The sequence below is a fragment of the Micropterus salmoides genome, unplaced genomic scaffold (genome assembly GCF_014851395.1).
Source record: "Micropterus salmoides isolate LMB-PRFRI ecotype aquatic unplaced genomic scaffold, ASM1485139v1 Ms_hic_scaffold_6, whole genome shotgun sequence".
Classification (NCBI taxonomy): Eukaryota; Metazoa; Chordata; class Actinopteri; order Centrarchiformes; family Centrarchidae; genus Micropterus; species Micropterus salmoides.
In genome coordinates, this window is record NW_024044348.1 from 12217592 (window position 1) to 12243204 (window position 25613).

Below are 25613 nucleotides of genomic sequence, written 5' to 3' on the forward strand. Positions count from 1 at the left end.
TGTCTGCCAATTTACGGAGAAATGCATTGAAACTAATCGGGAGGAAGTTTATCATGCAGCAGGACAATGACCCAAAGCACACTGCCAACAAAACAAAGGACTTCATCAGGGGGAAAAAGTGGAAGGTTTTAGACTGGCCAAGTCAATCACCTGACCTTAACCCAATAGAGCTGCATTTCACCTCCTTAAGAGGAGACTGAACGGAGAAACACCCCAAAACAAACAAGAACTGAAAGAAGCTGCGGTAAAAGCCTGGAATAGCATCACAAATGAAGAATGCAACAGTTTGGTGATGTCGATGGGTCGCAGGCTGGATGCAGTTATTGCAAGCAAGGGTTATGCCACCAAATATTAAATGTTATTTACTTTAAGATTATTATTATTACTTTTGCTCACCTAAGAATGCTGTGGTCTAGATGTGAATACCAGAAAAGGAGAGCTGAAATTCTGAACTCTTGTCTCATACTTTTGATCTTAAACCCAAAATGTCTTCAGTGAACAACAAAAACAAAGGAATTTGCCTTACCGTTCCAATTTCTTTTGGAGGGGACTGTACAATCTTATGGGACTTCAGGGGCTCCGTTCGCAAGAGATTAAGTGAGTTGAGAAATAATATCTTCTCCTTCTTAAATAAACTTCCTTTGGCTGCTAAATGCTCCACTATGTTCATCAGCTGGTTTTTAGCATTCGATGATCAATCAGAGCTTTTTTTTTTAACAGCTGCCTGCTGCTGGAAATAAAGTAGATGAGTGCACCAAAACAGTGAAGTTGAACCAAAAAAATAAGCTAAAATGCTCTGTAGAGCTAAGGGGAACTGTAAGTCACGTGATACTATAATTCTCAGTGGGTTTAGTGCAACATTAAAGAATACACCAGTTTTGCATGTTTATTGTGACTGCTTTACAATGAAAAGAAGAAATATGAAGTTCACCAAAGTTTATCCTGACAATTAACTGGACTCCGACCTTTCAGGCAAGCTTAAATCTACCCAGATACAGATTAATTATCCCCTACAGTCTCATACAATTCATCAAGTTATATATTTGTTAAATAGTAATGTATTTTATTGCAGGGAGTGTTCTGAAAGCTACCTTTAGTGAGGCACTCAAGGACTTTGGGTTTATAAGCTAAGTGATCAGAAAATCAAACCCAGACGACAAATATGAAAAGAATGCTGTGAATTTCATAACTTTAATGCTTTGAAAAGGTGTCTGTTTATTGATCGACTATGAAATATTGCATGCTGGAAAGCACACAAGAACTGTACGGTAGTAGTCATGTAAGTTAATTATACTTCTAAATGTAAATCATCATCTAATACAACTCAAAAATGACTTTCCTAACACATTGAAATGACCCAAAACATTTCAGATCCATTCAGTGATTAGTGTAGATAGTAACACAATGACCTGGCCTGACTTTATGTGACTGACCACCTCAGATTGTAAGTGACTGATTGTATAACAGCCAGTAACAAGAGGTCATGGGATTTAAACTGCTGGAGATGAATTTCAAGTTGCCATGAATGAGTCTCTCCCATTGCTTTGCTAAAACACAGGCAGCACTCTTACCCAGAGACAGATAGAGGGAGGGAGAGAGGAAGAGAGAGAGAGGAAGAGACGGCACTTACAGCATACAGAAAGAGGTAGAGAAAGAGTTTGAGTGGAGAGAGCGTGAAGAGGCTGAGTGTGACAGCACAGAATAGGAGGAGGAGGAGGAGGAGGAAGAGGAGGAGGAGGAGGAGGAGGAGGGGACCAAGTGGCAGAGACAAGGGAGGGAGAAACCGAGAGGGGGCGGACCGAGAGTGAGCGAGGGGAGGGAGCATCAGAAACAGGGAAAGTAGATGAGAGGGAGAAGGAAAGAGGGAAACTGAGGGAGTCAGGAGAAGAGAAGACAGCAATAGGGAAAGAGTGCAAAAAAAGGGAGGACAGCTCAGCAAATCAGCCCAGTAGCATTCCTCTCACAGCTGATTTCCAGGCTGGGAGGGGGAGTTTAGCTCACCAGGAGAAAAAAAAAACAAGAAATTGCATTAAAAAACAAATTTTCTCTGAGTGAAGAAATCAGAAGACTCTCTGGAGAGGAAAGGGAACAACAAGAAAGAGGAATCAGAGAGCTGCTGCAGCCTCCGAGTGTCCTGCAGGGCAAGATGGATTCAGACTCCGGAGAGCAGAGTGACGGAGACCTCTCTCCAGGTAAGCCTCGTTAAGCCTCAAGACCATTTCTGCAACTACAGCATCAGTTCCTGACATGTTGTGGTAACTAGTCTTTAAGCAAATACATTCTACATTGAAGAGTATTAGTTTATCTGGAGGGTCAGCGAGTTCTTTCCGCCTGTTTTACGGCAAAATTTCCACATTTTCCTGCATTTTTAGCAGGTACTGAACCCTCAACATAAACACATTCTGTCCACGGGGCTGTAGCTTCATCAACTGCCATTTCTCTCACAAAGCAGACTCCCAATCAGCATTTTGCCTTTACATGTGAATACTTCTATAATGCCCCCAAAAATCAAGAATCATATGATTTTCAACTTTAAAAGTCACTTAGTCCAGTATCTGTAGCTCACTCCTGTGCTGCTGTGAGTTCTGATGCATGTTCACTGTGATGCTGGTGACTGGCAGAGCCTTGATGAGTGTGCGGTCACCACCGGAACAGGCAAGCTCCGACACGTGCAGGCAGTTTGTTCATCAACACATCCAGCTACAGAGAGAGCACAGCCTCCCCGAACGCTGAAGTCTTCCTTCTCACGCTCACGGAGAATGAATGTAAATCTGTAGATTTACAGTTTATTGGAAGTTGTGTGTGGTTGTTTGATAAATAAATCCTGTTGAAGACGTTTTATCTATGGTGTCAGAGTACAGGACAAACATTTATTACAGTGAGGAGAGTTGAACAGTTGCACTCACACATTAAACATTCAGATACACAAACAAACACTGCTTAAGATTTTGAAAAGATTTTGTGTTTCTCATTGGATATTTCTCAGCATTCCACTCGTGTATGCATTTTATTGAACTGTGATCCTGTGGAAAGTTTATGCCAGGAGATGAAACAAACTTCTGCAGTTAAGTTTGAGTTCAAAGTGCAATTGAAACTTTTACTCTTTTTCACATACCTCCTGTAAAAAGACTGATGATTTAAATTACTTTATCCTCTATTACAGAACTCTGGGTTCTCATAAAATTATTTTCCATTAGGCTTTGTCCCTGGGTACTATCAGCAGATCTACTAAATGATGGACATATTATTTATCAGAGCACGTTGTTGCTGCCCCAGTTAGTGATTGTGTGATAATGTTGGTGATGGTGTGGCTGTTTGCCTGTTAATTTGACATAGAAATGGACATAGAGCTTTATGTGTTAATGATGCTCTGTTGAACTCAAATCTGTCTGTCCATCTGGCCCACTGTCTGTCTGTCTTTTGGTCTATTTGCAAAGAGAGAAGAACCTTAATATAAGAGCCAGAAAGTTTTGGACACATCGATTGTAGGTGATGACATGTCTGTATCATTTACTGATTTCAGGCAGACCGTTCAACGTTAAGACATCAATCAGGATGCTCATATTGGTGCGCATGGCCATGTCAATCTCTAAACACGTAGGCTTTATCCATTTCACTTTCATGTGAAGTGGTGTACTCTGTTTTCCAGACACTGGGCCAAAGGTAAATCATGGAAACATTTAACATTTTTCTACAGATGCTGTGTTCTGCTAAAGCTTCCAGCAATGTACAGTGTGATAGCCTTTGTTACATAAGACATATTAACTCTTATAGGCTTGTCTTTTTCTTGCCTAAAAACACATTACACGTGTTGAAAATGAAGGGTGACATGAGAGCAAAAGCAGATTGACATTTTACCCAGTCGAGAAAAATCCTGACTCATTCTCAAAATGCGTCGTGCTTTGTGGCTGTGCTTCAACTTCTACTCAGTCTACTGTCTGTGAAAAAAAAAATGGTATGCCTCATTTTATAAGGTCAACTGTCCCAACAAAACCTGAGCAAAAGTATTTTGAAAACAGGCATATTTTGAAAGCGTTGCTGTACACAAACATGACCCTTATTCGTGGATATGTGGATGAGGGATGTGTGATTGATCTATGCTTTTATTATGTATTCTGGCACAAAAGTTCAGCAGTGTAAATATTGAGGTATTTTGTTTTAGGTGGCTTTGACCTTTTTGGCCTTCTCCTCTGCCCTTGAGCTGTTAATGTGGTTGTTGTTGTTAGAGAGTGAGACTGATATCTTGGAGTTCAATGTTTCCTTAAATTCACCATCAGATACTCTTTTTATTAGCAACATCCCTGGATGTCACTAGCAGTTGCACCGACTTTCCCTCAACCTCTTTTGTATTTTACTTTAGTTGCACAATTCTCACAATGCCTTGATGCAAAAAACTACACTTAGAGAACTGCTTCAGGGGAGACTGCATAATAGAATGGTATAATACTTTTTTTATGACAGGTTATCACGTGAGAGTCAAGATTTGAACTATGGAGTGAGAATCAGAATATCTTTGTTCCACTGTTGTCTGTACAGCTCAGCCGTAACTACTCTGAAAGAAGTACCCAAGTCAGCATAATCACACAGTTATCCAGGCATGCAATGAGCACGCCACTGACCATACCAATACCCACAAACTGATTCACCCAGCAGTCCTGTCCTTCCCTTCTGTGGTGGAGTGGCGATGACCACACCTAATTATAAGTCAAGATGAGACTGACTGTCAACTCACCTGTTCTGCTGGAGGACTGCTGGAGTTCACATCACACATTGGGTGCACAACAGACACATTTGCGTTTCACTGATACTTTTAAATATGATTTCCAGATACTCCTGCATAATGGTTTGGATTATTATTTAGCTGGTGTATTAGCTGGACATTATGTTGGTGAATAATCAGCCCACAGTCTACTTGTGGCTGATTCATCATGGTGATGCGACTCACTACAACTCCATAACCCAATCTGCCATCTGCAGAGCTATTTCCAACCATTTGTGTTTACTGAAATTTTTCTATGGAAAGCAGACTTGTTGAAAAGAAATGCTGTTTGGCTGTTGCAATAACAGCTGTGAGATTCATAAGGGCATGTGGGCTGTTGCTGGTGCGTCTATTATAAACAATAAAACTGCAGATGTTGTTTGATGACACAACTGAAGTTGAATATTCATCCAGGTGATCTTCAGTATTCATACATTTACATACTAACAAACTCTATTGCCCTTGTTAATTGCCACTAATCGGCACATCCACGAACACTTCAAAGGTCTTAGAAAAAAATCATTCTGCATTAAACCAGGCCAGGAGTACCCAGCAATCAGAGGAGAGCTTCTGCCTCATGAGTGCCATGTTGGCAGACTCGCCACATGCTTTACACATGAGAGACAGGCAGAGTGGGCCCATCCACAGACACACACACATACTGAAATAAATGCCTGCGCCCTTCTTGCTCATTCCCTCCGTCTTGAGCTCTCCCAACACATGCATCCTTGTTTTTTTTTCCTCCGCCTTTAATCTGGGCCGCAGATGGAGAGTGCTTACTGCACCCTAGCCTTCTACACACACACACACACACACACACACACACACATACAATCACACACTCGAGACACCAGGAGCTGATTCTGGAAAATTGTAACATGAACTGAGAAAAAAAAAGAAAACAGGAGTGAAACTGTATGTGGAAAAGACGACTCAGGAGAAAGTGTTTTCTTTTCCTCTAGCTGCAATGAAATACGAATCCTAAAACTCCCAGGTCCCTGACCAGTGCATTTTCCCTCGTATGCACATGCATGCATGGACACAACAATACTGTGGCATTTCATAGTGTTTGTGGGACATTTGGAAAGAGAATTGTTTCCCCCACGTCTGAGCCATTACTGAAACATGAAATTAGACCACAGAGGCATTTTGACAAGGCCTTACAGTCCCACACTCAGGAGGAGGAGAAGGTTGTGGTTTCACTGGAGGGCCAGTCGAAGCAAAGCAAACAGTCAATAGTGGCGCCTGGTGTGAGAGGCGAGCTGTTTGACGGAGAGCATTGTGTACTGAGGGAAGGCTGGACTGGTGTCAGTGGAGCACAGAGCCTGTACAGGTATCTAGATCTGTAAATCCTGTACATAAGAGCTGTGATGGAGGCACTTCTGTGTGTGTGTTGTTTTATTTCTTCACTTGTGATCATTTAAAGTCATAATCACTTCTTGAACATTTGAGGAAAGTTTAAATTTTTTGGTCCAGTTTCTGGTTTCAACTTAAATTTTATGGTTCGCAAATTTTTTTCATCGTTATGTGAAAGTATGGATTTGTCTTACCTACCTTCTCTATGTTAAGAGAAAAAGAATGGGTTTACCATGCAGATTATATCAAATTAAATGGAACATTTTTCCTCCCTCACTTGTCTATTATGGCAGCAAAATAGAAACAGAAAATGAGGATGAGTAGGAGGCAATTACACACAAAGCTTTTCACACTTAACTCTAACACAAATGAACTAGCTGTTGTGAATATAGCATTATCGGGTTGCGGTAGGACAAAGTAGAATACCTATGTTTAGCATAATATATCACAACACCTATCTGAGCGGTATGTCGTATTAAGCTGCAATCAGTGTACCTTTAAAACTGTTTGTGTATGGGATATAGAAAGCAGCAGAGCAGACAGAAATAGCAGTTGTGGCAATTACATGTGTGGGTTTTCAAATTTCATGGGCAATAAGGGCAACAGAGAGAAACTAAAATGCCACACTGTTATTCTTAAAGGCTGGGATCTGAATGAACTCATGGAAGGATTAGATTTCAGCTTGAAATGGAGAGGGTTAAGTTGAAAGAAGAAATGTAGTCACTAAAAGTCAGAAACAAATCTACCATCTACAGTGTGTGTGTGTGTGTGTGTGTGTGTGTGTGTGTGAACCACAGTTATTTCCTGGTCATTAGTTAGTGGTGGGTTGGCAGCCAAGAGAGCAGCAGCACTTTGGCTTTATACTAAAGCTTGTCATGCAGTGAGAGTCATCAAGGCCAAAGCTCAAAGTCTATCCAATTTTATGCTCCTATCAAAGTAAGAGCAACCTTTTAATTGAGGCAACATAGACAGCTGGAACCCCTCCGCCTGTCTTGGCTAACCTTTGCTCCCCGAACATTCATAACTACATGTTATTTTCTCATTGAGGGTTTATTACATCTGTCTTTTTGAAAAGCTGTAACATCTACTACTGTACTAGCTAGTAGAGTCTGAACTCGTTATTTGAAAATAAAACAACATATGGCGCTTGCCATATTGATGCTGTGTTTGCCTCACCAATGGGAGCTGTAGTTGTTTAATGCTAAATGCTATATGTTGTATAATGCTCTTTTTAATGTAATTGTACCAACAGTGTGCAGTGTTCCAACCTGCAGTGTGGAACTTTTCTTACAATATCCTTGCTTGTTTAACTAATGTGTGCAGTCTGTAGATGATGATAAATTCATTACAGCAGTTTGTGGGTGTCCCATACCACACAACAACGTTTGTTGTCAGAGGTCACTATTTTACAGCAAAACTGGCAGCAGGTCAGACACACAACAGCAGACCATCAGGACCACTCAAAACAGACCCACACAATGTTAAACCAGAACTAAAGACACTATCATTAAATACAGTCTGCATTATCATATCTAATTCCTAATTCTTATCATTTCAACTTTTAAGTTTCAACTTTTTTTAGAAAATATCTCCTTTTCTCCTGCTCATGTTGAATGAGAATGAAATGCGTTCAGTAAAACAGTTGTCATACACTGTTTGGGAATTGGGAATTTTTTGCATAAGCCGTCATTCAGAGCTAGATCAGGTGAATTAGGGTATTTGATATTATTTGATATAACATTTTAATACAATTCATATTTATACTGGTTGAAATAAATAAACTGTTTTCATGGTAGTTTCAGTTTTGTGCAAAAGAAATTAAGGCCTGTCCCAGTTGGGCGACTGTTCCAAATATAGGCAGGGTCAATTCAGTGATTTTAGCAAATAAAAGCCTGGGCTATTCATCAAAGTTTTACGGTGTGCCTGCAGGAGCTCGCCCCAGCTGGCGTTCAGATGTAGCTACTTGAATAAAGAGAAATCTCCACAGTTCCAAGGCAAAATCCATTATTTAGGTAGAGTAAATGTAATAGCTATAGCCTACCCCAAATATTTTACAAATACCGACCTGTCCAAGAAGAGTAACTCTTCACTAACTGTCCGAACTCTTTAACAAGGAAAAGCTACAATAATGCTTGATCTACCACCAGGACAAATACCTATGTATTTGTCCTGGTGGTAGATCATTTCTTTTTTTACTGTAATCCTTCCTCTGAACAGTGACTTTCATTTTATTTAGAATATCAGAAACTTCATCTTGGATGCTTTTCAGTTTTAGGTTTACTGCTGGTTGCTGTAGCCTACTATGTTGCAACAGTTGCTCCCCTCTTCAACTCTGGCAAACCAATAATTGTGGGTTGACAGACTGAATAAAATGAATGACTGGCCTACATGCCTGTCTACCTACCTACCTTTGCACAGTAAAAACAGAACTATTAATCGACAAACTGATTGAACTGCCTTGTATCCTGATGAGTAAAGTTATGTGGGCTGGATTTTTGTAATTTGCATTATTACCAGTGGTGAAAAGTAAGTAAATTACATTTTCTCAAGTACAATTTTGATGTACTTGTACTTTACGTGTGTATTTCCATTTTAAGCTACATTATACTTACACTCCACTATATTTCACCAGGAAATATAGTATCTGCTGGAGCACAGCATGTGTTGATGTAAGATCATGTGCATGCCTGTGTTCCTAAGGACAAGAGTCAACAAGAAAAACATGCATAAAAAACTGTAACCCTCCCTCTCCCTCTTTCCACTGGTTTGTCTTGTCAGTGCAGTAGCCATGTCCTTCTATTGTCATATTTCTTATCATATCATAAAAATAAAATCTAAATGGGAAAAATAATTGATCCTTAAGTACTTGTATCTGGAGTATTTTTACAATGTGACGTTGTTACTTTTACTTAAGTGAAAGATCTTAATATTCCTTACACGGCTACTTATTACAGATGTCACTGTAATACATTTAGCATCCCATTAGCCATTGGCATGCAGTCAAAGCCTGATGGGAGCTGTACTTGTGGACACCTAACAAAATCATTGTTTTGTCTTTGTTAAAGTGGCAGGGTCAAGTTTCCCATCCAGTACAATAAAACCCATGTAACATCTTTCAGTTTTTCATGACAGCAATAGTTAGGGCAGGGGCTTGGGACCTCTGCACTTCTAGTGATTTGAAACTTCCCGTTACCTCACTTTAAACTCGTAAACTTAATTAGGGTGGGCGAACTAGTAAACAAACCAGGAGGCCAAAGTTATGGGGAAAGCTGGCATGGCCTGGATGATTGTGCATGCGAGTATTTGTCTGTCATTGTAAACGATGCCACGGCATGCTGAGCCTTGGCCGAGGTCTATGAGAGGAGCGACTCACCCATGGCCTGAAAACACTTACTTCCTTGCCACTCATGCTCAGCTCAGTGTGGATTTGGTGAGAAATGAAGAGAGAGGAAGAGATTTACAAAAAGAGACGAGAGCTTCATGAATGCAAGACAAAGACCCACGCCACAGCTCGTTCTGAATACAGCTGCAGATGATATAAAAGGGAAAGAGTGTGAGAAGATGCTTTTGATGTTGTGTGGGTCTGTGTTTGACGTAAAGGGACACTGACAGGAGCTAGACAATCAAAATATGGACATATGATTTCACCTCTCTTTCTTTAACACCCCCACCTCCTCCATCCTTGTCCTCCACGCTCCTTTTAAATGAAGTGACACATCTGCAGACAGTCAGAATGGCTGTGATTGTATATTGATGTATTTATTTTTATCCACGCTAATTCAGAGCATTTTTCAAGCAAACGCATTATCTTTCCTCTCATTTTTTCAGCTTTCCCCATTTCTACTTTCTCCTGCTCACTATTAATCTTGACTGAATGCTGTGAAATGAAATGGCACATACTGCCAGCTATGCCCACAATGTCCATCTTTCTTTCTCTGTAAATTTGTTACTTTATTTCAGATGGAAAAAATTAAGGGAACTTTGTGTCTGGGTTCCAGGACAGATAAAGTAAGGAAAGCCCCAATATTTTATCCTCCTCTGTTTTTTATTAGGCCTAAGTCTCACAGTCTATCATTATAGTCCACACACACCCATAGTACCCAGCTTTCTATAAATATATTGCTACTGTTTTTGAGCTCTCGCATTTCTTTGCATTTTTTTGTGAGTGAAGTTTGACTGTAGTTAGCACTCTCGCCTTTGATTGTCCAGTCATGGTGGTTGGCCGCACAGTCAGTGTTTACAAAATTGTAAAAAGCATCACTTCCTGTGAGCCAGGACAGTTTCAGAGACCTGCCTAACACTGGCTGCAAAACCTTGCAATAGTGAATCCTTATTATTTTACAGAAAGTCTCAGCAGACAGTAGCAAATATGTAATTTATTCACAACCAACCAATTCCCACCTGACAGAATTTGTCAGCTAATGATTGTGGCAGAGAAGGTTTACAGAGACACTCCCAGAGGAGGGAAGCAGAGCCTCCAGTCAATTCCCATGTACGGGTAGCCAGATACAGTAACTGGGCATGGATCTAGCCAAACAATGGCAAACTTCAGCTAACCACAGCTGGTGAAGACATTAGCTTTATAGCAGACTAGAGGTCAAATGGTGGGGATCTTACAGGGCCCTGCAGTCCACCCTGTGTCCTAACAGGATGTCCTGGATACCAGCCGTTTCTTGTGTCTTCACAACCAGGAGTGACTGTGATAGCCAAGGGCTGAACTAAAGGTGGAGATCAAACCTCTGATATCTCTCTCTCTCCCCCATTTCCACCCTCCCACTCCTTGTGACAGGCGATCAAGCCAGCGGCACATTAATCAATCAGACTTCTCCTGCCAATGCAACATTTCACCTCATCACTCTGGTTCAACTCCACAGGGACATGGCCATTAAAACTAAGAGACAGAGAGAGACAAAGGAAGAGATGAGGGATGGGGTATTAAGTAAAGCTGTGTGGTGGTCAACGGCAATCATGTGTCCCTCCTGACTCAGAGAGACTCCTAAGTGCTTTTCCCTGGGCTGTTAGTCACAGGAGAAGCACTTAGACCAGTCCCAGGAAAAACACACTTAGTAGTTTCAAAAATGGTCTCATACTATCAGGCCTCTTCATTACAGTTACATTACCACACATCAATTTTGACGTTATTGGGAAACACTTCTAACAGTTCTGTTTATATGATTTTCTTCCATTATGCATTTGCCAGAAATGCTGAGTCGAGTTTTGACAGTTCCATTCAATGAAATCCGTGTTTCTTTTGACTGAAACCAATATACTCACAAGTCCAACAGGCAGGAAGATGTTAGTGAAGGGTTTATTTTACAGTGCCCCTGAGAGCTCAACGCACTGCAAGTTAAGAAAACACAAGCAAATGGGTCGAACACAAGCAAATGAGGAAAACATTTTCATTAATTTGACAACACTGCAGCATTCAGAACAAATGCTGCAAAGTGAGAAAATGCAACCAAATATGTGTTGCAAAAACAGAAAACAATGTAAAAGCATAATCAGAATTTCAGAACAATTCACTAATAAAATATGTGCAGCAATTGTATCATGTATAATGTCATCCAAACATAAATATAAAATTAACATGTGTATAACAGAGCCCTCCAAATGATGGATTATTTAATCTAATAGTGATATTTGAGAGCTTTAAAAGATATCTGATAATGATAGTTCAGCTGAACATAAACACATAACATAAACAATGTTAAAAATCCAATAATTTGGGTTATTAAATAATTATCACCAACATGCATACTGAGGGGGATATTTTACAGAATAACACGAACTTGTCAGTGCTTTAAAATAAATAAACATAAAACATATCTTTGGCATTTCTGCACTACAGTTCTTTACTTATCAGCGGCGGATGCCAATATACAGTATCTGCACTGAAAAAATATTGGCCAATACATCACCCTACAGATTTATCAAGTCAAGTATGAATCTGTTGATTTCCTGCGCTGGTGGTGAGGCTCTCAAACCTCTTCAGCCATTTGCTATTCATGTTCCTCTTATCAGGATAAAATTCAATTCAAAATCCTCCAACAAAAACATGATAAAAAGTGACTCATAGGATGAGGTTTTGATCTGACCATTTATTGCCTTTGCATTAAGTACTTTATCAACATTATAATTTTTATCATCCCTAACCCTATTTGTTGGTTTCTTAGTTGTTTTTGCCCTTTATGATGTTCCCTTGACGGGTATTTCTGTATTTTTTCTTGATGTTTCTCGTGGGGTTTTTCTGTGAGGACGTAGTGTCTTTTGTGCCTCACCCCATCTATGTTCCCAATTTGGCACAAAAGAAGAACTAGGTTAAAGCAGAGACCGGTAACACCTGCACAAACCATTAACAGCACACAAATAACACAACATCCATTTGTCTTGCCCACAAAGTTTAGACAAAGTTAGCAGTAGGCCTTTTTATGAGCCTTGGGGGATCTCTGAGGAGAATAAATCTGTATTTCCTGCCACTACACATTCTTCCAGTAAAGCGCAAGTTAGCTGTAACCTGTACATTCCACTTTCAGCCACTAAATGATCCACATCTAAAAAAAGGAATGAACTTTACACTTGTTAATCTCAGTTCACACAAATGAGAGTCATCAAGGTATTGAAAGCAGTTATTTATTAACCCTTAAGGTCTGAATGTTCCTCTACATCCTGAGCTGTTAATGACACAGTGAATGACCTCTTTCAGCACGAGACAACCCTTTAGAAACTGGCTTTACATATTATGAATAATGCACATCAGTGCACTACACTGTACTGTCTCAATCTCTTTCACTCCGAAGAAACCATATCTTTCAAAGTCTTTATCACCCCCAGTTACTTTCATCTAGATACAAACACACACATGCATTACAGTTGCATGGTAGACAGAGAGTGAGCAGATTGTGGTATGTTTGAGTCATCTTCTGATTAGCTGTGGCAGTCAAAAATACACCAGAACGGAACCTTTGCAGGTTCAGAGTACGTGGAAGAGAGACATGAAATGACAAAACAAATTTATTCCACTGCCTAGACACTTCTGCAGCTCTTTCCTTTGTGTATGAAGGCCTGTATTGTGATGTATCTTTACACGCTCTAATAACTATAGGTCTATGTGTGGAAATGAAATCGCAGAAGTGAACTGAGAAACACAAAGATTGTAGCCTGCAGAGTGACACTAAATAAAATACGTCTTACTCCCAGCTCCAGTTGAGCTCTGGTACCAGCTGGCACAACACACCATCCACTCAAGTCCACTGGCCTCTCAGGCTTGCTTAACACTAACCCTGCAGGCTATTAAAAACCCCTTTGCTGCTGCTGAATGACCCGCTCCATTGTTTTCCTCAAGCCTTGTAAATGCAACCACAGAGAGTCTGCAGCAGCTCCTAACTGGAAACCAAAAGCAGATGAAAAGGCCATGGCAAAAGAAGTGGAAGTCAAGCTGTCACCCCTGTTTACCTCTCCTGTACAAAGAGCATTTTCCCTGACATTTTCTTATTGATACATTGTTAAGGTTGTGATTGTACGCTATGAAATGGCAGTGCTGATGGGTGACTTTATTATTATTTATACTTTATTAGTGTGAGCCTTTCTTGGACTTCTTTCAACAGCACAAAAGCTAGCAGACTTTAAAGTCTGTCTATTGTATGTAAAATATGAATGTATGCAACTACTGCAGAAGTCCAACTTTACAGTACACATGAGGCAAAAAGGGATTAGCACTGTGGTGCAGTCCCCTTATAAAAGAAAATATCTGAAAAGGAAAACATCTGGAAAATTATTGCTGTTCTAGCATTTACAGGGTGCAAAGAAACACCCGGAAACTGTTCATTTCAGAAACCCTTGTATTCGCTATTCAGTTAAAAAATGCATTACTGCCCGTGAAATGGAAAATAGGTTGCACATGGAAAGTAGATGTACAGTGGGCAATTTTAATGATGGCTACAACTGGGCTGCAAGGAAGCTTTTCAGGGCTCAGAGCTTTTTTTTGTTTGTCACTCACCAAAAACACTTCAATCCTCTCCTACTTTTCTGACTTTCTGAGCTAGGTTGTTGGTCAGCAACCTTTACAGTTTGGCTGTTTAAACTGATCATGTTTAGAGGAAGGGGTGACAGGTGCTAAGCAGTTAAAAGTTTGGTAAATAGATGCTTTTTTAAATTTCTTTTTGACTGTGACATGTTCATCCTGTTCAACCTTAATGAACGACTGTGCATGAACACCTGTGTCTGTTGTGTGAGCACATACGACAATGTGTGGTGAACATGTATCTGGTAAAATAAACAACAACATCCGATGCACCTGTGCAGAGAGTGTGACCTGGTATTGTCCAATACTGGAGATGAGCATGAGCATGTTGTCATTAGCAACCCCAATCAGGAAAGCACTGATCAAGCATTGTGTTTCCTGTGTGTGTGTGTGTGTCTCAGATATCTGATACAGGCAGGATTTTTAGCCCTGCAGAAGCTCTGAATAGTTCAGAGCAAAACCATCATGTAATTAATGGCTGCAGAAGTAAATGACTCGCTAAATAGCTCAGAATAGAAAATATTTTAACAATTTAAGAAAAGAACGTTGCACTCAGGTGGAGGGTTCTTTTTTTTTTTTTTTTACTAATTCCCTAATTTATTTTTAACTTTTTTTCAATTTCAGCTTAGTTTTACATTTGTTATTGTGTTAAACGATACCATATATAATATTATACGACATATTATATATATATTACATTTTGTTATCTTAATCCTATCTTTGTTTATTTATATTCTTTATTTATATGAATACATGCTGCATCTAATTTACTGATTTCATTTTATAAGTCTTTTTTTTTTACTTTCCTTGGCTTTTTATTTTAGTTTAATTAATCACTTTGGCCAATTAGTGGCCATGCAGATGGATTTGGTTATTACTATCAATATCTAACAGTCTTATATCTAAATTGTGAAAACGACTGACTGTATTCTATTAATCTTCTTGTTGTTTTTTCTGCTGTCGAGACATGAAGCCCAACAGCCAGTGAAAGACACACAGATTCACACACACTCACACAGTCGCCCCAGTCAGACGAGTGTTCTGTGCAGCGTTCCGGTTGATGAGCCCACAAGTGCCTCCAGCGTTGACTCAGTAAAGGCCAGTCAGTCCTTGTCAGTGTTAGCTGCTGGTCCTGCTAATGGCTCATTCCTGTGGTTACTCTGGAACAAGACCAACACAAGCCTTGGGACCCCATCTCATAGTCCAGCTGCCCAGCATGCTGCAGAAAAGCCAGTCATTTCATCTAGTGCTGAGTTTTATCACTTACACAAATATTAAATCTCCTGGAGAAAAGTTCCAGAATCAGTTCACTTAACTTCCACTGAAAGTCTACTCATTTAACAGATGTTTTTTTCAAGATGTTGGTATCTTAATTAACTGAGAAAGACCATGGAGCATTGGTTCATTAGTGTATTAGTTCAAGCAGAACACTGAAGTTACGCTTACATTAGCTGATTGACATTAGCAGCTTCACCTGCATGCTTCACTGACTCATTCATATCCTGTCTGGTTACCAGCTGACTAGTTATGTCCAATCATATATATAATATAATGGCAGTGTCCACTGCTCACTAATTAACGTGTTTTTTTTGGAAGTAAACAAACGAGATATAACGTGTGTCACAGACGCCATCTCCACATTTAAGAGTAGGGCTAAGACTTTCCTCTTTGATAAAGACTTTCCTCTATGATAAAGCTAACTCACCTGAGCCAGCCCCAACTGGCTCAGGTGAGTTCTGGACCATCCCTTAGTTGTGCTGTTCTAGGCCTAGGCAACCGGAAGAGTTCCATAATGCATGGAGATCCTCTCTCCCCTCTCCTTCACCATCTGCATTCAATCTTATGCCATTATGCATATTACTTACACAACATCTTCCCTCCCCCTGGTTTTGTGCTTTCTTGTCTCTCTCTTCTCACTTTCAGCAGGTGTTTCTGCCTCCGGAGCTGTAGAGTCTGGATCTATGATTGCAAGCCACCTACTGCCCCCATGTTCCTGCTTGCCACCCACTGCTACAAATATTATTATTAGTCCTATTATTAGTATTGTCAGCCTCAGCTGCTTGCTTAGGGTGAGAATCACTGTAAATACAACCAGAGTATGGTCTAGACATGCTCTATATGAGAAGTGTAATGAGATTACTTACTTATTACTACTTACTTATAAATTGGCACTACATAAATACAACTAAACTGAAGATAATCCAAACAAGCAAACTAACACAGGGGGTCAAAGTAGGCAGGTCATACAGAGGTAGCAAGTCAAAACACGGGTAGAAGATGTCAGGCAGAATATCAGGAAGAGACACAGATGGCTGGAACACAGGAGCACAACAAGTGCTCAAACTAGCGAAGAGAAAGAGCTGGTGACCTGGCGACCTGGTTATATACACTGAAGGACTGATGAGATAATGAGAGACAGGTGTGTCAGCAGGTGGAGATGATACAGGGAATGTGACCAGGTGTTCGGTGGATATGGGAGTCAGTCAGGTGACTTTGGGGTGATTTGTGGGTAGGTGTGAGGGCATCTGGTCTGGTTCATCAGAAACACATGGTGGGGAAAGTGAGAAGTAGCGGGAGGCAGGGACAGAGGGGCAGACTGAGCGAAATGAAGACAAGTATAAATAATAATAATAATCTTTATTTATTGAGCACTTTTCAAAAACAAGTTACAAAGTGCTTTAACAAGTGCAAAGACAAAAAAACACAAAAACAAATACATGAGAAAAGCAAGAAAACACTTAGGAGACTAAAATACATGTTTAAAGTAAATATTAAATATCTATAAATTAGAATAAAATCAACTTTTAAAAAATCAGGTAAGGCTCTCCTATAAAAGTATGTTTTAAGAATGGACTTCAGAGTTCACTGACTCAGCCCACCTGATTTCCTCGGGCAGGCTGTTCCAGAGCCTCGGGACCCTGACTGCATGTTTTGTCCCCTTCAGTTTTCAATTGAGACTCTGGAACAGACAGCAGACCTCTGCTCGAGTATCTCAAGGTACGTGCTGGTGTGTATGGGAATTTTAAAGTCAATTCTAAAACATACTGGGAGCCAGTGTAATGAACCAAAAACAGGGCTGATGTTGTCATATTTCTCTGTTTTGGTAAAAAGTGAAACAGCCATTGTGACAATGTGTTAATTAGTGACCTTTAGAGGCGCTGGTAGATTTTGCTGGTAGATGAGAGGCACTAGGAAGATTTTGTTGCCTTTGGATAGAACTAGGCTACCTCTTTCCCCCAGTTTCCAGTCTTTGTACTAAACTATGCTAAATGGCTGCTGGCTGGACCCCTACATTTGTATGTATGAATCTTCTTAAACATGTTTTAGCCAAGTGGGAAGCTTACGGTCAGAGAATTTAGGCGAACGCGAAACCTGCAAGGGGGTAACTCTTCTGGTTGCAAAATAAGTCTGGTTCCATTAGAAATAATGGTAAATGACTCTACTTCTCATCTGATTTATTACCTCAGTAAACACTTTCCTAATGAGTTTATGGTCTCAATTGCTAGTTTCATGTCAATACAACATGATATTCATTTAGTAAATTATGGTCCCATTTTGAGGAAAATAGACTATAAAGCAGAGTATGCTTCAGGGCGGGAGTATCTGTGCTTGACAAGTCGTTACTATGGCAACCTGTCAATCAGGCTAGATTGATTCATACCAACGGCACTGTGTCAATCAATAGTATGAAGCTGCAGTACCGGAGGCTGCAGTTTCAGGACCCCCCAGAGACTGTATATAAAAAGGGACCCCCGCAATCCTGGGACCGCAGTTGTAGGACCTTAGTTCTTTTGCGACAGTGCCATCTAGTGGAGTGGTGTTGGTAATGCACAGCAACACGAAGGAGATTAACCCTGTCTGCTAGCACGTCGGCCATGCGCAGCTGTAGGGTTAACCGGTCAACATGCATATAATCAATAACTTTAGGCACACACTCGTTGGTGGTTGTGGTAAGGGTAATTGCCTTCGGGGGGCTGTAAAGAGTAACATAGCTAGCTAGCCAGTCAGCTAGCTGGCAGTATCAAAGTAACCAAGGGTCCTGGAATTGCAGTTCCGGTCCTAGGATTGCGGTCCTGAAACTGCAGCCTCCAGTACTGCAGCTACATGCTACTTGTGTCAATTTAACCAGCGCAGCAAATAAAGTGATGGGGAAAAAAAAATACCAGCGTAGTTGAAAAAGCTTATTAGGAGTTGGCTGTTCATTTTCTCTGGTGAGCACATTTAGTTTTAAGCCTGTTGTTTGTTAGACAAAATTATCATACTGGTTAAAATGACAGTTAACGTGAATTGCACCTAGCTAAGCAAGTTAGCTGTAATATTACGAAACAGCACCACCTTAGCTATAGTGCAAATGTTGCTAGCAGTAGGTACGTTTCAGAGACTCAAACGATAATATGAATACGCCATAACTCCACCAGAAAAGGAATAACCCTATTTACTAAAATGGCAAACTAGTTTTGGTATACTGTATAGCCACTTTCTATTAATGGTGACTTGATAAAAGTGTCTCTGACTGAAATGAAAATAAATCAGTCCAGATGGACATTTTTTGCAGGGCACCTTTAGCAGGGCAGGTTTGGCTGCACTCCATGTTCCACACTGGATGTATGTTCTGATGCAGCGCAGCAGAAACTGTTGACTCAGCGCTCTAAAAACATCAGGCGGAACAAAGAGAGACTGTCTAGTCAACAGCCGCGGCCAGAGAGCAGCAAGCACCTTACTAATCCCGATGTTAAAAGTAAACTTCACAACTCCCAAAACACACTTATGTAACCACTCTGATGGACTGACATTGGTGGAGAACTGGTTTGTTTTCAGTAACTTATTCCCACATGCCATACACAATACCCACTTTATTTTGTGAAAACTTTACACTTGAGGACAAGTGATGTGGAGAAAATAATGAGCAGGCAAGAGAGAAAGTGTGAAAGCAGGTGAGAGATACGTAACAAGCTAGACAGTTTTCTGGGCATCTCTCTCCTGACACCTTGGGCTCTTCTCTAACTCATTCTGACACACTGGCCCATGCATGTCACTCATCTCAGCCTCTGGGTGACAGGCGGTATGTGAGTGTGTGAGAGCTCAGACTTCTCAGTGTCTTCATGTGCACTCTTAATCATCTACCCTCACTTACTGTGATGTGCTAAAATCTCTAGCCAGATTCTGAATCACCCACCTCCATCCTCAGCACTCTGACTCACACCTTAAGCACCCTCATGGCTATTCTTCACAGTATTTTTCCCCCCACACTCCTTCATTTTTGCTTACATTTTTCACCACTCTGGGATGTGTGAACAGACTTGAGACAGGGGTCAAAGCAAGTTAGTCGATAGCCACCTGCTGGTCCTCAGAAACAGGCTCCAGGCTGTGTAGTGGGGGGTGGCAGAAGAATAATTAGTCTACTTTTAGCTCTGCACTAAAAACAGAAAAGATCAAATCAGTTACTTTCATGCAGCACTCTTTGCAGTTATGAGTTAACCTAATCTTTGCAGTGATAATCACAGATGTTAATTATTTAATTGCACAGAAAGAAATTCATTTAGAAAGTGACTGATCACACACACTGGTTGGATCCAAATCCACATAGCCTGCATGACCATTGGCCTGACAAGGCCGGCTTTATGGAGCAAGCTGTCACCTTTATCAGTGTGCCAGGGTTTCAGAAATCTATCCAGTTGGGTTTCTGAATATCAGAGGCTCACTGGAACAAAGAGCTGCTTCAGAGAAACAGGAAATAACATTGACAAAGAGAGCCTGTTGATGAGAGGCACAGATCTGCCTAATGAGAACCACAGTCACATGTCCTGGTGTTGCTATTCAAATATTGTGGAAATATTCCTTATGTGAAACATACAGTATATTCGCATATGTTATCTCTTCATTGCCTCAGGCCATATAGTTTACATTTGGTATAAATGTTTTTAAGAGCACTCTCTAAACAGCAGCCTGCAGGAATAAGACACTAGCTCGTTTCTTCCAGACTGACGTTGACTGTTGAAAGTTTAGGATTTATACAGAGTCATTGGCTGGAGCAGTGGTTCTCAAACTGGGGGGCATAGAGCTACCAGGGGGATGACCAGGGTAAAATTATCGAGTGCAACTTAGTTGGATGAACATGATTTATGTAGGGAAATAAAAAAAAATGAGAGTTTGAGTTATTCATTTTATTTCAAGTAAAATCAACTGGCCTCCTGTTTTTGCTCCCCACAGTATTGTTAATGTGTTTATGTGTAGTTGTAGTGTCAGTAGTACAGAACAGTAACTTATATACTGTCCACCAATGTACGTGTTTTTGTGTACATGTCCTTTTTGATTACTTTCTTAGGTAATTCTGATTCACTTTAAGCTGCACTAATTACTGTTGTATGACTACCCATAATGTGAAAGGAGTAGCTCATAGTGATGAACACACAGAGAACTATCCCCTAACATTGCAATCCCCTCAGCTCTGCAGAGAGATTTAGCATTCAGCTTATTTTTTTGGTTTAGTGACCCACAGCATAAACATTTTGGTCCAGTCTCACCTCTCTCATCAACTTTGTTTCCATCAGCTGCACAAAGGCCGGACTAACTTAGCAACTAGCTAGTGAAGAAAGTGATCCATTTTGCAGCTAAAAAGCTGGCTGTTTCTCTAAGGAGTTAACAGAGACAGAAACAGAGCTAGATGAGTGAATACAGGACTTCCATTCGCTAAGTCACCAGAAAAACTACTCAAAATGTAAGGTAATGTTGTATGTGTTTGCTGTGTGTGAATTGGCAATTATTAGCTAATATGTTGGCCATAACAACTTTTCACTCTAAGTGAAATCAAGAGGATTTTTTATGAAGTTTGCACTCAAATACAATATGGAAAAAGCAGTAATGAGGACACAATCAGGAATTTAGTCACATTCAGTTAACAGTAACAAAGGCTTTAATAAAACTTTCTTTTTAAAAACATGCTGATCACTTCAAAGAGCCTCATTGGATTGGAAAGGAATTGGTTGGTGAGTTTAATTAGTCAGGATGCCACCCATGAACAAGGATTTCATTTGTGTCCCACCTGTCTGTGTTTATGCAGTGGGTGTTAATTTAACTCACATACACACTGGAAATCTTTCAGAGACAATTTCTTACCATCGGTATGATATCTTTATAATTACCCACTCCTCTTTTGTCTAACATACAATAGATCTCACCCCTACTCTCACAAAGCTGAACAAAGGAGCAGTACATCAAAGCTTATGTATTGGGAAATGACTGTAGACAAAGACATTTGCCTTATTAGTTGTAAATGTCACAGTAAATTATATGTCCACACACGAAATGCCATTTAGCTTCAGACCAACACATGAAATGTCAGTTTTGCTCATTCACATGAAATACCACGGATGGGATTTCTCTCAATTGTTGTGCAGCATTCAACCTCTTGTATGTGTGTATTTAAATAGCAAACGTATATAGACACACACACAGATGATACGATGATGGTGTGAATTCTGCATGGTCACGTAGCTGTCTGTTTTAATAAAATTATAGTGACAACAAAGCAAGTGCTACTCTCTGGCTCATCTGCTGTTCTGTGCTCACTGGGCAATGACGCCTCCATACTCTCTGTCTCTCTCTCACTCTCTCTCTCTCTTTCTCTCTGGACATATATGTGGAGGAGGAAGAGGCTGACAATGTGCCCAGGGATCAGGAGGAAAAAGTGAGGCTTCTTTCCTGAGCTGTAATCATAATAGGAGTTAACTGGTGTGTAATTTGTAGCTGGGTGGCACCTAAATAAAACCCCTTTCCGTCCTCCCACTCCTCACATTCACACAGACACATGTTAAGCTGCTGGCATCGCTGTATGAAGATACAGGCAGCTTTTGATGCTCTCCTCTATGATGAATAGCGACTTCAGTGGGACAAAACTGTGATCAATCTGGACTTGTGGAGAGACAGTGTGCAAAGAAGTTCTTATCAGTGTACAGCTGTTTGATGTTATCCAGAGCAGATTCCTCCCTGCCCACATCACTAGCAGCTCTAGGAAGGACGCCGCCTTGCTGTACATGTGTTCATGCACTGAGACTGTATTCTGTATTGAATTATTTTTGTAACTTGTAACTTTTTAAAAACTCTATAAATACTTTTTTGTCAAATAAACTTTTAGTTAGCTTCAGTTATAAGTTTGGAATTGGATTTAGCCTTTCTTCATACCAAAAACACAGAGTTCTTTATGCAAGGACAAAGTAGTGTCAGTGAAAACTGGAGAAAGGAAGTGCCCATATTTTTTATTACAATGGGTCAACAGAGGTTCAAAAGCCCATTTGTTCAGATGGAAGTCAGCTGTTACATGTAAACATGCTGAAATTTAAGGGAGGTGGTTAAACACCATAATAAAAAGATGAATAAAGATGTATTGGAAAAGTGCTCCATCTCTTTCAAATACTCAGTCTAGTGTATTCATGAAAATATATCTGAGTTTATCCATTCAATATCTCTTAAAGGCACAGCATACTGCCTGTTCTTAATGTCCTTTGAAAAGTACCATAGTTGAATTACAAATTTGCTTTCAGTCAAACTTAAAAACAAGATACACTTTATTTTTTCCAATGTGTTTAACATCAAGACTCACATCTACAAATGGACAACATCTATTGAGGTGGGATAGGACAATGTTCTTAGCAGATAGCTGTTTTTAGCAACAACAAAATAGGACTGTACACCACCCGCCCAGCACCAAATGACAAAGTTAGCGACTAGTGCCGCATTTAGCAGCTAGAGATGCAAGTATTTCCCTCAGGAGTTGGTGGAATCCAACACAGGGCTAAAAGGAGAATGAATATTGGACTTACATTCATCAAGTGCGCAGAGACATAACTCCAAATGAATACAAATGTTGTTCCATGTAAGTTGGATGTAGAACTAGGCACATTTGCATTATCAACTTTATGAGCCAGCTTGTTCTGTTGCCCAGAACAAGGAGAGTAGAATAGGCCAACACAATCTATTAATACTGCATTAAAGTATCAGTGCATGAAAAGCTGCTACTTGAGAAGGATCATTATTCCACTGTTTGGTTTGTTCCTTCCACTCCTCCTTTAAAAAATTATATGATATAGTGAAGATTTCTGACCGTAAGGACTGACTCTGACATACTTGCCTTTCTCTGTCTTTCTCTTTTCTCTCCTCTCAGGGCAGGAGAGCTTTAACTCTCGCTCCCTGGCCCTGCAGGCCCAGAAGAAGATCCTGAGCAAAATGGCGACCATGGTGGTGGCCAACATGTTGACAGATGACACCAGCAGCGAGATCTTGGACGAGCTCTACAAGACGAGCCGGGAGTTCACCAAGAGCAAGAAGGAGGCCCACAAGATCATCAAGGACGTCATAAAGATCGCCCTGAAGATCGGCATATTGTACCGCAACCACCAGTTCAGCCCTGACGAGCTGGACACAGTGGAGCGCTTCAAGAAGAAGATGAACCAAGCGGCTATGACGGCAGTGTCGTTCTACGAGGTGGAGTACACCTTTGACAGGAATATTCTGTCTGAGCTCCTGCTGGAGTGCAGGGACCTGCTTCACACCCTGGTCGAGCATCACCTGACCGCGCGCTCACATGCACGCATTGATCATGTTTTCAACCATTTTGCCCATGGGGAGTTCCTGGCCGAGCTGTACGGGGACGGAGAGGAGTATAGACTCTCTCTGAGGAAGATCTGCAACGGCATCAACAAACTGCTGGACGAAGGAACGCTTTAACCTCTCACATCTGACCTCTTTCACCTTTAGCTCTTTATCCTCTTGCTCCTTATCTCGCTGGTCTCTCCTGCCTCCTTTTATTTCCTATTCACTTGCTCACTCCTGGCCACTCACATCGTCTGCCTGTCTGCTCTCGTCTTCCTGTTTCTTCTTCATCCATTTCTATGAGGCTAGTTGTAACTATCCTGCTGCTGTGTTCAATGATGGATTTTTGAGACTGTCTTTCCACTCAGTGGATCATTGCTGCACAGTGTTAAAGCATTCCAAGTCATCCCCTTTTGTGTGCAAAAGTGTACTGTACCAATGGCCAAAAAACATACATTAGGTATTTGGATATGGAAGATAATCAGTGGTAGTAATCAGTCTCTCGCTCTGTGTGTATGTGTGTGTGTGTGTGTGTGTGTGTGTGGGATTCTCTTGAATAATGTGTTTGTATATAAGACCAACTATGACATGGTGTGTGTTATGTATCTGTGACTATGTCAGTCTTCTCTACAAGGGTGTAACACTTGTCTTTTATTAAAGATTTCTTGTAAACATTATCTTGCAGTTCTTCTGACAACAATACCTCCATGTGAACGGGAAAGGTTTTAGGATAGATGGGTATGTTCCTTCTTTTTGGGAGTCATAATGATAATTTTCCCTCATTTCTTAGATGTGTGAGGGAAAACACTGATTTGCCAGTTACTTTCAGAATAATGCCTCAAATGTACTAAAATTAAAATAACTAAAGAGTTTGCTGCCTGTTTTAAGGGGCACAGCCATGATAGAAATTGCATGGATGGATCGGATCTGGAAAATAAGCCACAAATTGTGCATTAAGCTACCACTTTCCTGTCCATTTGACCCACATGCATACCAGGAATAAATCTGCCATCACTCATTTTGAAATGAGCAGGAAAATTAGTGATTTGTCATTTCTGGTTCATTAGATGCCCTCTGGTCTATTCTACTCTCCAGTCCAGGAAAACCTATTACTGGTGGCTTGGTGTGACTCCAGCTGAATTATTTTGGCAGCCAGTGAAGAAGAAGTTCAGTTTTATGTCTCCTTGTAGAGACACAAAACAGACAGACCACCCACACATTAAGCCTTCATTTGGACTCACATACTTGCTGTGAGACACACATTAAGTTAGTTATGTAGTTAGTTATAACTGTTATTGGACATCAAGAAAAAGGTGGCATTCATGCCATTAACCACATACCTAATTTACTTATATTGCCCTTTGTTCTTTTTGCCTCCTGCTGATTCTGATCTCATATGTAGTTTAGGTCACTGAGAAAATTTTACCATAAATCAAAATTTCTCTCTAAGCCATCTCCTTAGAAGGTCCTGCCATCGAATGCATTACTCTTACAGGAAAAGTACACCATTTTGGGAAATATGCTTATTCACGTTCTTGCTGTACCTTACACGAGAAGCTTGATTTGGCTCTTATCTACTGTAAATAAGAAGCAAGAGCCGCCAGCTGGCTGGCTTGGCTCAGCATAAAGACTCGAAACGTCAAGAAATATAATATAATAAAAAAATATAATATAGCCTGACGCAATCCAAAGGTCAAAAAATCCCCATAGCAGCATCTCTAAAGCTCACTAATTAACACGTGATATCCCTTTTGTTGTGGCCTCCTGCCAACAGCATAGCTTCATATTTAATAGAAGAGTGGTTTGAATGTCCTTGAAAGTATTGCACGTTAGTAATACATTAAAATTGCCCACATCTTTCAAACTCTATGTCCAAAGCTTATAACACTG

The 25613-nt window shown here is 40.5% G+C and overlaps 1 protein-coding gene across 1 annotated transcript; it reads left to right on the forward strand.

Moving 5' to 3' along the window:
• Window positions 1–1841: 1841 nt before the first annotated feature.
• tnfaip8l3 (tumor necrosis factor, alpha-induced protein 8-like 3) lies at window positions 1842–24400 on the forward strand. Its single transcript, XM_038701836.1, has 2 exons — window positions 1842–2192; window positions 23296–24400. Exons 1-2 carry the CDS (start codon window positions 2147–2149, stop codon window positions 23856–23858), a joined length of 609 nt encoding a protein of 202 aa, XP_038557764.1. The 5' UTR covers window positions 1842–2146; the 3' UTR covers window positions 23859–24400.
• Window positions 24401–25613: the final 1213 nt, after the last annotated feature.

Coding starts and splice junctions, on each gene's coding strand:
- tnfaip8l3 (XM_038701836.1), top strand. CDS start 2,147: ATGGATTCAGACTCCGGAGAGCAGAGTGACGGAGACCTCTCTCCAG. Junction 2,193..23,295: donor TGACGGAGACCTCTCTCCAG/GTAAGCCTCGTT, acceptor CTCTCCTCTCAG/GGCAGGAGAGCTTTAACTCT.